The sequence below is a fragment of the Phalaenopsis equestris genome, unplaced genomic scaffold, assembly GCF_001263595.1.
Source record: "Phalaenopsis equestris unplaced genomic scaffold, ASM126359v1 Scaffold226954, whole genome shotgun sequence".
Classification (NCBI taxonomy): Eukaryota; Viridiplantae; Streptophyta; class Magnoliopsida; order Asparagales; family Orchidaceae; genus Phalaenopsis; species Phalaenopsis equestris.
Window position 1 is genome coordinate 290,130 of NW_018244957.1, and position 16,132 is coordinate 306,261.

The 16,132-nt window shown below is 37.2% G+C and overlaps 2 protein-coding genes and 1 long non-coding RNA gene across 4 annotated transcripts in view; 2 read left to right on the top strand and 1 right to left on the bottom strand.

Annotated features, from left to right (window-relative positions):
• The window catches only part of LOC110037911 (ion channel DMI1-like), a 51,516-nt gene extending 50,475 nt beyond the window's left edge, over nucleotides 1–1,041 (top strand). For both annotated transcript variants that reach the window (XM_020742652.1, XM_020742650.1), the window contains one exon: nucleotides 641–1,041. In XM_020742652.1, the coding sequence (XP_020598311.1) occupies nucleotides 641–859 (219 nt within the window). In that variant the 3' untranslated portion in view covers nucleotides 860–1,041. The remainder of the gene's footprint in view (nucleotides 1–640) is intronic.
• Nucleotides 1,042–3,556: 2,515 nt separating this feature from the next.
• LOC110037910 (cellulose synthase-like protein D5) lies at nucleotides 3,557–8,221 on the bottom strand. The gene is made up of 3 exons (XM_020742649.1): nucleotides 7,215–8,221; nucleotides 5,615–6,419; nucleotides 3,557–5,531 (listed from the first exon to the last, which is right to left on the bottom strand). The coding sequence occupies exons 1-3, from the start codon at nucleotides 8,099–8,101 to the stop codon at nucleotides 3,777–3,779; spliced, it is 3,447 nt and encodes a 1,148-aa protein (XP_020598308.1). The 5' UTR covers nucleotides 8,102–8,221; the 3' UTR covers nucleotides 3,557–3,776.
• Nucleotides 8,222–14,183: 5,962 nt separating this feature from the next.
• On the top strand, nucleotides 14,184–15,201 carry LOC110037912. The gene is made up of 3 exons (XR_002295377.1): nucleotides 14,184–14,508; nucleotides 14,593–15,073; nucleotides 15,137–15,201. It is a non-coding gene; the product is annotated as an uncharacterized LOC110037912 (long non-coding RNA).
• The last annotated feature ends 931 nt before the right edge of the window (nucleotides 15,202–16,132 follow it).

A 16,132-nucleotide genomic window follows, 5' to 3' on the forward strand; every position in this document is an offset into this window, starting at 1 on the left:
ATTTAAAATAAAAACCCTAAAATTAGGTTTTGGGTTCGTAACTAAACAATTAACAGGTTCTTGCCCTATTTTCTATGTTGGAGCAACATCTCCCGCACGAGGTCTCACCTATTCGAAAAAATATTGCATGTGTGCTGATACAGTTTTGTATCAGGACTCCAATCAGGATATATATATATATATATATATATATAGAGAGAGAGAGAGAGAGAGAGAGAGAGAGAGAGAGAGAGAGAGAGAGAGAGAGAGAGAGAGAGAGAGAGAGTAGTTATATGAAGATAAGTTAATCACGAATAATGAGTTTTTTTTTAATAACTCTAGCTGCCACCGTATGCTGCTGGAACTTAGCCAGTGCTGCACTTTTTTGAGGAGTAACTCACATGGTTTGCTATAAATTTTGAGTCTAGGGGGGGCTTTTACTTATTTGCAGTTCAGGCTTTGCCGTAGTTAAAACCATTTAAAATAAAGTGCTAGTTGCATCTTGTGAATCTAATTTGTCATGGAAAATTCACTTCTACATCAATTATCCATTGTGATTATCGTTACAATGTAACTTTAAATCGCCTTTAATAGCACAGGTTATATTCCAAACAATTAAAATAAAATTCTCTTTTGCTCGACATTTGTGCCATTTTTTCAGGGAAATGAGCTTTGTATTCGTCCAGCAGAATATTATCTATATGAACAAGAAGAGCTAGGTTTCTACGAAATTATGGTTAGGGGTCGGGAGAGGCATGAGATAGTAATTGGGTACCGTCTGGCCAATGCAGAGCGAGCAATAATAAATCCTCCTCAGAAGATGGAGCGGAGAAAGTGGTCCCTTGATGATGTCTTTGTTGTTATCTCGTTAGGTGATTGAGGTTTACAGAATGCAATACATTGCAAGATAAGTTTCTCTCCTTAAAACTCATAGATTTGTACAAATGTGAAACCTTCATCTCACTAATGCATTACTAATCCCATTTTTATCAATTAGTTGTATATACTCCACATGTTTTTTGCCTTTTATTTTGTATACTTTGATTAGGATATATATTCTTTCAGCTTGAAAGCATCATTATAAAAATTCAGGTAACAAGTGAGTTAATTTTAATTTGGTATTTTATTTTATCCCTTCGTTGAAATGTTCTTAGATTGCAATTGGGCCCATCATTAACCCTACTATTATTAATTTTTTTTTTTTGGGTAAGTTTGAGTATTTGAATCTAGCACTTCGAAATTCTACACTTTATTTCCAATTAATATCTTGAAAATAATGTGTTTTCTGCATGTTCATTCAATTTATATTGCCATTGGTAGTCAGAGCCGACTTATTCATCCCAAAGGTGGGATTAATTGAACGCATTGGACCAGATAGGAATGGTACGAAAAGGCGGGAAAATCTCTATGTTTAGAGAGAGAGAGAGAAAGAGAGAGAGAGAGATTAATTCTGTGAGAGGCTCAGGCCCCCATCAGTGAGTACTGGCTTAATCTACCTTACTTTGTTAACTGTCGTGCCCATAGTAAAGCTCAAACAATCGTAGGAGCAATTTATTTTTTATTTTTACTTTAATTTATTTTTTTGAGAAGAACCACTGTACTCTGATCCTTTTTGTTGTGCTCGACTCTCAGTCGTGGAGGGTGAGCTATATAATTGGGGCATGCTCTAGTAATAATCATCAGCAAGTCAGCCAAATAATCTTATGATCCGACTCAGCAAGGTGGACCGTAATGTGTCTTGGCAGGCTGGAGTAGTATACTCGGCAAACTTCATAGGGTAGAAGTTAATGATCTGCATGTTTATTGATGGACATTAGTAACACGGATGTGACTACGTTCTAATGACTGTTGGAGAGGTGGCACCAAGCTGTGCCATCTAAAAATGGCAGAGCAGGGCTGTCATCAGAGGTCATGAAACTAAAAAATGTGGATGTAACTAAAATGGTATTTAAATTATCCTTTTATATAAAAGGTCTAGCTCTTACAATCATAGAGCTCGTGATATGCGGACATTATAGATATATAAAGGAATGGTCCGAGTTTCTATCATTCTTAGGTTTGTTAAATATTTGAGTACCACACCCTACACACGGGGGGATTTAAACCCGTGACCTGAGGGGACTTACGACCTTCAAAGAGGTTTCTCTGCCAACAGGCTGCGGTACGCGCACGCACACACACTTATATATGTGCAGGGCTTCCAAAAATTCCATTGAAATAAATTAGAAAACTTCTCATCAAAGGTTACAAAACTATCATCTAGTAAAGCAACACTACACAAAACCCTCTACTGAGAAGAACTGGGGAAAAGGGCTCAGAAGTGAACCATATAGACATAATTTGAAAATCCTAGGAGCCATCAGAGGGCCAAAATGTAGGCAGAATAGAAAAGATGCTTCCAAAGACGCTAAACCCACAGGCTGCAATTGCACCTCACTTGAGAATTCATTATTGCCCTTGTCAATTCTCGGATATTCTGTATGTCGAGTCCAAAAAGTTCTCGTCAGTTTGTTCAATTTCTTTCAAAAAGCAGTCTATGAAATGAGCAAAAGGGATATCCGAAAGATTTTGCTATGGCAAACACAAAGCGAGCAGGATACGGCAAACCCAAATGCCGGTAACTAGAGAGAGGAAGGAGGCTGAAAATGCAACAATTTGTAAACCTTCGATGCAGCGAATTCTTAAATCATTAATAGCGAGTTGAAAATGAGAAGCAAAAGCTAAACATTTTGTCCAACAAATTGATATGGTTTTAGAGCCTAAATCATTGTAGTTACAGGATTCATTACATGAAAGGCTCTAGCATGTATTACTGCTACTTGGCCATGAACGACAATCTCATTGTGTTCATTACATGAATCAAACTTTATCTAAACCAAAATATTAATTAAAAAAAAAAAAGCTGATAGGCCTATTTACTTCATCATTCAACAAATTGATATGGTTTTCAAGCCTAAATTCATGCAAGTTACAGGATTCATTACGTGAAAGGCTCATACTGCTACTTAGCACAAACACAAATCGCATATAATGTGTTCCTCACATGTTTCACTGCTACTTAGCACGAACAAAAATGTCAATGTGTTCATTACAAGAATCAGACTTCATGTAAACAAAAAAAGAAAAAAAAAACATTTTCAATTTACATGAATTCATGTAAACCCAGAGAAAAAAAACAATCTCATTACATGAATTCTTCAGACTTCATGTAAACAACCAAACCAAAAAAAAAAAAAAGAAAAAAAAAAAAAGCTCTATTATCTTCATCATTCAAGAAATTGTTTTGGAGCCTAAATTCATGCAAGTTACAGGATTCATTACATGAAAGGCTCTAAACATGTATTACTGCTACTTAGCACAAACAAAATCTCATACAAACAAAATCTCTAAAACATGTGTTCATTACATGAATCAAACTTCATGTAAACCAAAAATAATAAATAAAAACATTCTCAACATGAATTCACATGCAAAACCCAGAGAAAAAAAAAAAAATAAAAAAAAAAATAACAATCTCAATGTGCTCATTACATGAAAATCAGACTTCTTCATGTAAACAGACTTCATGTAAACCAAAAAATAAAAAAAGGAACTATTTATCTTCATCATTCAACCAATTGTTTTAGAGCCTAAATTCATGCAAGTTACAGGATTCATTACATGAAAAGGCTCTAACATGTATTACTACTACTTCGCACGAACAAACAATCTCAAATGTTCATTACATATGTGTTACTGCTAGCACGGAAAAAAAGCTGATAGCTCTATTTATCTTCATCATTCATTCTTCAAGGAAACTAAAAGTTCATGTACTCGTTCTTTCCTCCTGCTGGAGGGCTGATATAAACCCACATAAGTGAAAGCACAATTGAGATCAACCCTGACCAGACGAAAACGATTGTTGGCATCTTCCCCCTCCTTCCCATCAACCCCTTAGCAAAAGGATACAAATGACAAAGCACCCAGAAACTAAAGAAAGAACCCCCAAGTAGCTTACTCCATCGAGGAAACTCGCTGTAAACAGTCCTCACAAACCCAACCGCTATGGCAATCATGTTAACCATCATGATCGTGATTGGCGGCACCATCAAAAAGCTCCACTTTACCAAGTACAACTCTGCAAACTCATCATCGTTTTCATCACTTGCTGGCTTTGTAGTCAGAGTAAAAGAGATGTCAACTCCAGCAATAACCTTCAGAAGCCCTTGAAGCACAGCTGCAGGGTGTGCGCTGGTCCCTCCAATGACCCAGAACTGCTCGTTTCGCCACCATTCATGGAGTGTAATTCCTGACCACTTGATCTCCAGCAAAGCAAGCAGGCAGAGAGTGATGGTGATCACCAATAGAAATATGAGGAAAGGAACATTCAATGACTTGACAATGAACTGCCCTGAGAAGAGGGATACTGCTGGAAGAATACAGTATACGAGCAGAAAAATGGAAGTGAAGGGATACATTCCTGCATTGAAGTAGGACACCCTTTGAAGAAGCTTCATCCTCCTCGATGCAAACAGTGCATTGTTTCTTGAGAAGAAGATCTCAACTGAACCAGTAGCCCAACGGAGAACCTGGTGTAGTCTGTCAGTCAGGTTAATTGGTGCTGTTCCCCTAAATGCATCCTTTTTAGTGACGCAGTACACTGATCTCCATCCTCTGTTATGCATTCTGTAACCGGTAACAACATCCTCTGTCACAGAACCATAAATCCATCCTACTCGTCTTCCCCACTCAGTTTTTTCTTCGTAAAAGCAGGATATCACTGAGATGGCCTCTGCAACAGTGGAGGCATCAAGGGGTTCACGGGGCACTGCCAAGGAGCCTGCAGGCCTACCTTGATGAACTCCAGACAAGTCTTGAAGCAGCCTCCCCTGATACTCTGCTACTGGGATTGATGCTGTGAGAATTGCTGAATTACCGAACTTCTTCGGCAGAAGGGAGGAGGACTCAATATCATCATCCTCTTCTTCTTCGTTGTTCTCAGCTTCAACCCGGTCAGTCTTCTTACCCATTGTTGGTTTCCTGAGAAAAAGCTTAATCTTCCTTCTCCCGAGCCAGCCACGGTGCTCTGTGGCTCTAGGAGGACTAAACCCATAAAGCGCTGTCCGACGAAAAATGCATCCAGTGCCAACATACATAGGACCTTGCAAGCCATCCATGGCTCTCATAGTAACATCAAAGAATACCAAATTATGATTTGCATACCGGTCATTAGGGTCGATTCCTTCGAACCTCTGGGGAAACTGAACAAAGCAAACACGATCGCCTCCGCTGTCAAGCATGAAGCACATTCCTTCTCTCATAGCCTGGGAGTTGTAAATGTAGTGATCACAATCTAAATTTAAGATGAATGGACCATTAGACATGATTGCACTGGTTCGAACCAGAGCATTCATGGCTCCAGCCTTCTTGTTGTGATCATACCCCGGCCTCTTCTCCCGCGAAACGTAAACCAGCATTGGTAGACGGATATCAACCGTTGTGGTATTTATGAGGCCATTTTCATTCGCCTCGGTGCCCGTCAGTGGTTCAGAGTTTGGCGGAGCAAGCATTGCCTATGAACAAATGCAATAAAGGTGAGACTTTTATGTTATAGACTGTAAGGAATGAGTTTCTTTCACCAAAGAAATATATATACCTGAATGATTCCTGCATGATCGCCTCTTGAATGTTCCGTTTCTGCTGATGACCAGGTTCCAGGCCAGTGAGAACCATCACTCATCCAGATAGCCTTCGGGACTTTAACTGGTTCGGTGAGACGTTCTCCCATCTCTTCATGCTTCTTCTTAGCCCGCAGCTCCTCGTGAGCATTATAGGCATCAGATCTCCGTCTTATGGAATCTGGAAGAGAATTGATTCTAACCTTGAACTCATCATACTCTCTTTTTACTCTCCTTCTCTCCCTCACAAAATCATGCCTTACTTTGTTCTTGAGGAAGTCTCTTGTCTGGCTGAAATAGGCCTCTGGGTTCCTTGGCTCAATCTCATGCTTTCTGCAAAACGGAACCCAAACTTTCGCAAAGCTTGCAGTCTCTGCAAGAGCTTCGAAAGTGAGGAGGGAGCCGCCGTCATCAGAGACGTAGCAGGCAAGCTTCTCGACAGGGTAGTTGACGGCAAGGATGGAGAGAACAGTATTCGCCGTGACTAATGGAGGTTCTTTCTCAGGATCTGCGGTAGAAACGAAGACATCGATTCCTGGGAGATCAGATCTTCCTTTGGGATTGCGAAGGCTCGGCGATTCAAATCTTTCTTTGAGAACAGAGAGGTCGGTGGCCCTATTTACAGGGCAGAGCTTGGGGAGCTGGTCGAGGAGCCAAGAGAAGGCGAACCAGAGCTCGCAGGTGATGGACATGGCCCAGAGCCAGATTGCGTCGTTGTTTGGGTGGCGAATTCGCCATGCCAGGAAGAAGCCCAGGGCTACCAGGCGGATCACGATCAGCAATCTGAAATGAAACTATTGCGGGTCAGTAATCTACTTCATTAACTTCACTCAAATTCTTCTGTTTAGAAGAATAATATTTCAAAAACAAAATATTTAAGATCACAATAAAATTATTAAATTTTATTCTCAATTATGTTGCATTTTAATGATTCGAGACACAAACATATTTATTTCTAATTTAGGTTAAACATGTGGAAAGAATTTATAAATCTTAAAAAATATGATGGTACGCATAATTTCATAATTATTTTTATAAAAATATCATAAAAGTTGCTTAATTCAAATTAGAATAACGAAACATGTAAAAATAGCTTAATTACTCTAATCTTGTCAGTTTTCACTTGGAATTTTGTTATTCTTTGAGAATAGTTGAGTAGGAAAGCATAGCAACAGCATGTGTCTGCCGTTTTAATTTAAACTAGGATACTTGGACAAATTTTCTGTTTTAGCTTGAAGAATGACATGCAAGTCTAAGAAGCAGCTTGAGCTTTCTAGAAATGGAGCAAGTAAATTACTGCAAACCATAACAACAGTCAAGCAGAACAATGTTAAATTTCCAAGTTAAAAAAAAAACAAAATTTTACAAAAGAAGATCAACTCATAACATCCAGATTCAAAAATGGAGTGTTTAAGCTAACACGGAACAAGTAAATATGATCGAAGTACCAAACATAGAAATGATGAGGGCCCTGAAAAGCCTCAATCTTGTCATATCCAACGGATAAAACTATCTGAAAATGTTAGATCTAAGCCAATAAATGATTTCGAAATAAACTAACCGAGAGGAGAATTTCACCTATATGGGCTGATGATGGCCTGAGAAACGCAAACCTTCCTCGTGAGCGGTCTCCTGTTCCTGGCACTAAAATTGGGCGGCTCTTCAAATCCCTTAAACCCTCCTGCTCCGCCTCCATCTCCATTCCCATCCTTGGGCCACACCGCATTCCCGTACCCATAAGTTCCCTTTGTCTCAAATAGCCATCGATTATGGTCAAAATCTGCGGGGCCCTTCACTGACTTCATCATCGACAGTCTTCGACCCATGCCAAAATCCGCCATGGATGTCAACGGAAGACATCCTTCTGTTTCAGATTCTAAATCCTCCTCTTCACTCAGCCTGTACGGCTCTTTACACCCAGGGCACTTCCCTCCATTACTATTGCATTCCAAGTAGCAATCTTTACAGATCGTAAACCCACATTCACAAGGGGGTTGCTTCGATCTGTCGAAGAAAGGCTCGCCGTCGCATCCAATCGTCCTGCAGAGGACTCCAGCATGATTGAGAACTCGGGGGCTGTCTGCAGAAGAATTAATGACATGGCCACGAGTGATGCAGTTGAAGCCTCCTGTGAACAGGGTGCCGGAAATGTAGCTTCTTTCTGGGAATGGGACTGATTCCGGTGCAACGGAAGAAAGATGGTGATCAGGAGTGGCTGGGATTTGGACGGTGTAGCGGACGAATTCTGTGCTCTCGGCTTCCTCAGCAGTGCTATACCTTCTTCCGCCGCCACTCGAAAGTTTACCTGAGATTGGGGAGGTGGGGTTGGTTGTGGAGAAAGACCGGCCGGTGGCAGGGCTGCTTGGTCCCATACTTCTGCGATTGGTAACTCCTTCACCCTTGCCACCGGAAGAGATAGTTATGGTTGCCGGTGATACAAGTGAAGAAGTCCTCTGAGCTGCCATTGTTGAAGAGTTGTGAAGCGAATACCAGACACTGAAGTCGGTGGAGGAGGATGGAACGGAATGTTTCTTGGTGATGGGAAGAAGGTTGGGGGAGGCAGAGGGGGAGGGGGAGGGGGAGGACGTTCAATTTGAGTTTTTAAACGGCAGCTTTTTGCTAATTGGAGAGCCGTTACAAAGTTTCGATGGGGACAGGAGAGGAGATAGTCTTAAAGCTCCAACGGTCGAAATGGAGCGCCTAGGTCGATCTGGAGAGGATTGCATCTAACGGCTAAGATTTGGTTACAACGGTAAATTTTGATGGATTTCAAATTTTGGAAAAGAAGGGGTACGAGACCTTTATCTACCGCCGTTTCTTGTGGGTCCAAAATGCATTCAGCGGTTCATCTGGACCGTTTATTAGTAATCCGTTAGGTGGATTTTATATCTTGCCAGGTAATGCCAATGCTACCTTCAATTGATGATATTATAGCGAATTGAGGGTTTACATGGTTAATTAAATAAATAAATAATAATTAAAAGTATTTTTAGAGGAAAGAAATGCTAAAAAGTTATTTTTCATTTACGATAAATGGTAAGGATTAGTAAGTCTGCACTTTTCAAATCCTTGCTGTTTTTTGGGGGTGGAATTTTTAAATAACTTTTAAAAATATTTTTATTTTTTAAATGGATGATTTTTTTCTTAAATCGACAAAATTGCGAACCCAGCAGTGACAGTTGCCAGTAAGGCTGTCCCCGCTATGTAGGGCTGTCAAAAAAGCTCGTTGTTCGTGAGCAGCTCGTGTTCGGTTCGTCAAAGAGTTTGTATTCGATTCGTTCGATAAGTAAACGAGACGAACATGAACAAATTTTTTTTCGTTCGGTTAGTTAAACGAACCAAACAAGAACAGTGATGCGTTCGTTCGTGTTCGAATCGTTATTGTTCGAAATATAAAATAATTTAAAATAATTATATATAAGAAATTATGATATTTTAAAAAATTAAATTTTATAAATTATAATATATAATAAATTAATAATAATAATATATTAATATACTATATTAGTAATATATTAATATAGATGTTATATATTTATATAATATAAATTATATAATTAATATAATATATTGTTTATATATATTAATATTAGTGACGTCAAACTGGCTCGTCGTTCGCGAACAGCTCGTGTTTGGCTCACGTTCAGATCGTTCGTTAAGAAATGAACACGAACAATTTCAAACACGAGCTTATTTCAAACAAACTAAATTTCAAACGAACTGAATACGAACACAAACTCTGTTCGTTCTTGTTCGATTCGTTTACACCCCTACCGCTAAGTTGATGACTCATTTACCAATAAGCAACCCCTAAAAACCTAATATGATCATGTTCCTATTAGCACTCACGACTCACTTCCCCTGCTTACCCCGCGTCCTACCCTAATCGGAATCAGCGTGTGATCAGCCTCATCCGGAGACAATTCCGGCTCTCGACGACGACTTCTAACTCGACGACGATCGGGTTTACACTCCGACTCCGGCTCCGGCTCCGGCTCCGAACCCGGCGAGTATGTTCTAATTTCCCTCGTAAAATCAACTTATTATGCATTGAGATGTGTTGTTATGCTCCTTCCATCAAGGATGGTCCGTGAAGGAATGACTTGTTGATTGAAGAATGAAAATCTTATGTTATTTATATTTCTATTTTCAGGTTTTCTTAGAGTTTATAAATGGAATCATGGGAGAGTATTTATATATTTTTTTTGTCTTCTAACTCTGATTACATGATTGGCTAATACAAATTAAATTATGTTTAAGCCACTAATAATACCTTATTGATTGGTTTTTTATGTAAATAACATTTATGGTTTTTCAATTGTATAGAATATTATTTGAATTAGTAGTATGAATGATAGATATCACTAATTGGTGAAGAATTAGAGGTTTTCTTACTTCATGCTTTGATTTTGTTATGTTTGATTATTTTACGAGTGGCTTTACACTTAAGAGATAAAATGCGAGACAAATATATCCATGAAAATGTTGGTGTTGCTCTAGTCGCAGACAAGATTAGAGAACGATGTCTTAGATAATTTGGTCACATTAAATGTCAACCAAATGATGATCGTATTAGGAGAGAAGATGTTTTAGATTTGATTTTGGCCACATTGAATGTTTTAAGATTACTTATGATTAATAAGTTGGAAAAATTATTATTTTGCACCAAGTGTATATTGATTATGCTTCTTTTATGGAAAGTCGGTACCAAGACTTTTGGTCACAAATATGATCAGATGTTTTAGATTTGACTTTTGCCAGTTATATACTATCTTTTGATTTACTTTTAGATATTAATAGAGGGGTTACTATCTATTAGGTTGGTCATCCAGTTATATACTATCTTTTGATTTACTTTTAGATATTAATAGAGGGGTTACTATTAGGTTGGTCATCTTATTAAATTCATGGTGGTTAAACCTATATAATAAAGAATCATGTTTATCAGCGTTAGTAATATACATGTGCTTTTTTATATAAGCTCGTATAGTTTAGTCAATGATTCCATATTGTACGTATGATTGATGAAGTGTAACCAAAGAATGTTCGCTTCTCTCTTGTGTCACTATGCCTGAAATTTTTAATGTTGAAGTTATTGAACATAAATAAAATTTATATTTTCTATTGTTTCTTCAATTTTTTGCAGAATCACACATAAAAAATGAGTAAGCCTTATGTTCAATTGATGATACGTTATGGTGGAGAATTAATTGTATATGATGATCTTATGCCAAAATGTATTGGGGGTAAAAGAAGACTTATTATAGTATCACCGTGCTCCTGGTATATGGAGTTGAAAGCTTTAATTCTTCAAACATTGAGATGTGATTTGTTGAAACTTATTCTTAATATGGTATGTCATTTACCACTCCATGAAACATTTGTTGCAACTACTGTAGACAATGACTAAGTGGTTGTAGTTGTTTTGACAGATGCTTCAAGTAGTCACTTTATGTAGAAATTATTCAAATCCACATAGATGATCATAATGTTGAAGACCTAACTCGCAACCTTTATTGACAAATTTTTTAGGTAACATGGATACAAATCAGTAAGTTAAATTCATCTATATATATTTTTCTTATTAAGTTCTCTAAAGTAATACAAAATATGTTATTGACATAAAGTTATATCGCTTGTACAAATAATTTCATTTATGAGTCATTGAGGGTTAATAGTGCCTTAAAAGTGTTGCAAGGATCTCTAGAATCTGATGTGCAATTGCCTCCCATTATTGAAAGATATGAGAAAATAGACAGGGGTTCAAGTGATGATAATAGTGACATTGATGATGAGACGGATCATGAAGTTATCGGGGAGCGTGACAATTCACAAATAAATGGGCATGAACTTACACGGGAGCATGCATTTTATAAATGCAACATAAGAGCTGAAATGATTAGTAGAAACAATTACGTACGGTTTTGCCAAATGACACAAGGTTGGGATGATAATGTAGATTTTGAGATCATAGTGAGCACATGACATCTACCTAAGAAGGGTTTATTTCATTCAAGCTTTTAGAAGAAATGGTTTTTTGCAATAAAAAAGAACTACGATGCACTATTTCTGGGTGGACAATACTCAATAATGTTGAGTCAAGGTTATTAATTCAAATACTATTTAACATTAGTTTGCCTGCAACATGATCACCTTTGCAGACCTTTTCAGTGGAGCCTACATGCTACCTGCAGGAAACGTTTGTGGGGTGTTTGGAGGATTTCTACTATAATGACACCACACAGTTTTAATCAGCCTAATTTGATGACAAGACACTGGTAATGTACGTCATAATTTATTTCATTGTTCATTCTTCAATTTATTTGAAAACGGATGGATAATATGACGAAGGAGATCATTGGTTGCATTGAATTGAACTTTAACATCAAAATATCATACATTAAAGCATGGGATGCCTGAAGAGAGGTTATCAAGATAATTTTTGGAAGCTAGGAAGAGTCTTACCATTCCTTATACCATTTTACGACTGCGATCTCGTTTATAATGCTAGGTTCAATTTATAGAATCCGGGCCACATCATTTAACAGTTTTTACAAACTTTTTTGTGCTCTCGGTCCCTGTATTTTCGAATGGGTTCACTATCGCCCGATTATTAGTGTGAATGAGAGTCTTTTGTTGGGAAAATACAAAGGTGCATTACTTACCACTGTTGTTATTGATGCTAACAACAACATATTTCTACTAGCATTTGATCTTGTTGAGTCAGAATGTAATGATCATTATGTTGGTTTATGCAAACCTTATGTGACATGATCCCTTCAATTTCTTCAAGACAAGACTTTTGTATCATCTCTAATCACCACTCTAGAACTGTTAGGGCTTGTCATGTAATTTTTCCTTGGGCAGCATACAAACATTGCCTTTGACATTTGCACAAAAATTTCAAGAAAGCACTTCACAGCATGGGTGTTCCAGATGTAGAGACAGTTTGTCAAAAGATGTGATTGGTTGTTAGTACTGATGATATCAATGTTTTTAATCATTACATGTTAGATATCAGAAACATTAAAATAGAAATAATGGATTGGCTTGTGCAACAGTACTCGACAAAGTGGAGTTTTTTCCATGACAATGGATTTAGATATGAGACAATGATAACAAATGCTTTAGAGTCTTTTAATGACATCCTCAAGTGCATAACAGGGATGCCTATACTAGCACTAATATACTCGATTTATTACAATATGGTAAACATTTTTTTAAAGAGGCATTAGTTGCATTTAACTTGGAAGAAAAGAATGAATCCACCTTCTCACCAAAGACAACCACTATGTTACGAAGATATGAGTTTAAGGCCATGAGGTTACCAACAAAAATTCACATTAACATGCATGAGTACGATATTTTCGCTATTTCATGTCACACATATAAAGTTCAGATTGGTGATGTTCAGGCTATTAAATATTCCTGTGAAAAATCACATATATTTCATATTCTATGTTAACACGTTATTGTGACACTTGGTTATCTCCAACTTAATCACAACAGATTTATATCATAATATTGTTCAATCCAAAATTATAAGAAAACATATGTTGCTGAGTTTCATATAATCCTCCAGAACACTGAGTGACCAGACTTTGACTAAGCAAAATGTATTATTGAGTTGCTTCTGCTAATTTAATAAGAAAATCCAGCCGTCCACAGATTAGGTGTTTTACAAATACTATGGATGAAAGTAGAACACAAAATAATAGAATTTGTATTATGTGTAGGACAGTAGGACATATTAAGTCTACATATTCATTGAACCCTAGGAATAACTGGTATAAATTCATCGATTTTTTTCAATAAATTTTACTTAAATTAATGGATTAATTTTTTTGTGTAATGAAAACTATTGCATGCTCATATAGAACGGTCGGCAACTAAAATCATGAACGATTGACCGGACATTTTGTGAAATTCAAGTGAAATGCATTGATCTTGTAGTCTTTAAAATACCTCCTAGAACTTTTTGTACTACAATTTTGGAAAAATACTTATCAGCAAGCTTTATCTTTTAATAATTTTTATTTTTTTCTGTCATCTCCAAGACAACACTAATACGGCTTATATTTGATGAATCACTCTAGTTACTGCATCTATAAGTTATTAAAACTATTTACTTTAAGGATATTTTTTCAAATGATTTTTATGAACACAATGCGTATGCAACCATGTCCTTTTTAAGTTTGCACTAACTTAAATTTTACACAAAGTTACGATGGATGAGGAACAATAGGGACATCATCACGGTGCACATGCCGATGAAGTTGATGTTGTCCATCCAAGCATCTCTTCATTACATGGATCACATCGAGCAACACACCCTAATACAATACACTCTTTTAGCATTTAAATCACAGTCATGCAAATATTTTTTTAATCATCATATTTACTGATACCCTCGCTCATAGGGTATGATTTTAGAAGCAGCTTTGCATTTGTTGATGACTACAAAGTAGTTGATGACATGTCCTCGATTCTTAAAGGGGCTGCAGCAGGTGGGTTTAAACTCCAATAAGTACCTTCATTTCATAAAGTTGGATCATCATCTACCAATTGCCCTTGTGGAGAGATTGTCGCGTGATACAAACACATTTCATCTTCCCGCAAGCAAGATGCCCGTCACCCTACAGGATGTTGATGTATTGCTTGGCCTCTGCATTAGTGGGCCTCCTCTGATTGAGCAAAATATGGTTGTGGCGGGTAACTGATGAGCTTTATGGTTTGATTGTTCTGACGAACTTCTTGGTGCACAACCGACGGAAGATTTTGTCTACCATGACCCCGCTAATGAGGCGATCACATCGACATTTCACATTGGTCAGGCGAAGTGACATACTTGCATGCCTCTCAGATGACTGAGGTGGACGTTCTTTCATGAATCTTCTATGGATTTAGATGATTGCCTTTCAAATGCTTATTCATGCATATGTATTATTCATATTAGGATATTTTCTACCACCCGATACCTTTGGTTGTGAGATTCATCTGCAGTATTTGCCAACAGTGGAAAATTTAGAAGATTTTGGAAAGTACTCATTGGGTAGTGCAATATTGTTCCACGTCTATCGTTAAGTGAAACTTGTAATGAAACTCAACCGGGTTAATAGGGTTCGATGTCTGTATCTACTACAGGTTTGGAGTTTGGAACATTTACAAGTAGGCCAACTGACACTTCATGTGTCATATCCTCAGACCTTGGACGGAAAAAGTTTGGGATTCAGATACGTATTGGTTGATTTTTAATTAAAAGCAATGTTTGTTGAGCTAACTACAAATGGAATGACATTTGTATCTTCTTACAAATGGAATGAGCTACATATTGGAATGAGCTACATTACAAATGGAATGAGCTACATATTGGAGAAATTCCTACATTGATTGTACGAGTTTATCCAGATGAAATCGATGGGCTACTTGAAATTCAGGTTCGTGCAATGAATAGTGCAAATTTAGGTGTTTCATTTATTATATTCTAATTTAATTTTCAGGTAACATGGGGACCCTACACGGTAGAGATATTAACACATGTGGATGATATATGCACAACAGGGCAAGGCATATGGAAAACCCGTGTTCCATTAATCTCTTCGAGGTAGGGCTGTAAATGAGTCGAGTTATGTTTGGCTTGTTTGAAATTGCTCGTGTTCGAAATCGACTTGTGTTCGAAATCAGCTCGTGTTCGAAACTTGCTCATGAATAGTGTGTTCTTGTTCAGCTAGATTTGAATATTCTTGTTCATGTTCGGTTCAATTTAAATATTCTTGTTCGTTAAAATTAATTGGAAAAAATAGATGCATAGTGTTGAATTCAAATATAGACTAAATGTATGCAAAAGAGAGCACTTAACCACATTACCACATGAGCTACTATGATTTAAACTTAGATATAATATATACATAATATATTATTATATAAATAATATATGTAATATATTATTATATAAATAATTATATAATTTTTAAAACGAGTTTAACACGAGCAAACAAATAGTTGTTCATGATCGACTCGTTTATAATTCCAGCTTAAAAAAAAATTTTCGTGTTCGGCTCGTTTACTAAATGAACGAGCTAAAGACGAGTTGTTCGTGAACAACGAGCTTTTTTGACAGCCCTACTTGGAGGAGAGTTGAGTGGAATTTACCCAATTGAGTCATGAGAAAATTGGAGGGTGTGTAGGGCATTCACATGGAGCCAATGGAGGTCGGATTCACACGAATAGATGGTAGAGAGAAGGCAAATATGGATTGTCCGGTATACCATCAGCGTTACATACAGATATGGGAAAGTAGACATGTCTTAATTGTCCAGAGTAATAATGTGGATTTTGATGATGATCAAGCATGTAGAGAATTCATGCATTGGTACAGATTCTGAGCTTCCTTATACTTGCTACAAGTTCCATTTGAAGCCCCAAAATCATATCATCCAAAGGCACCAGAGAGAGAGTTCTATTATTTAGTTTAATGGTGTTATAAGTTTTCCTAA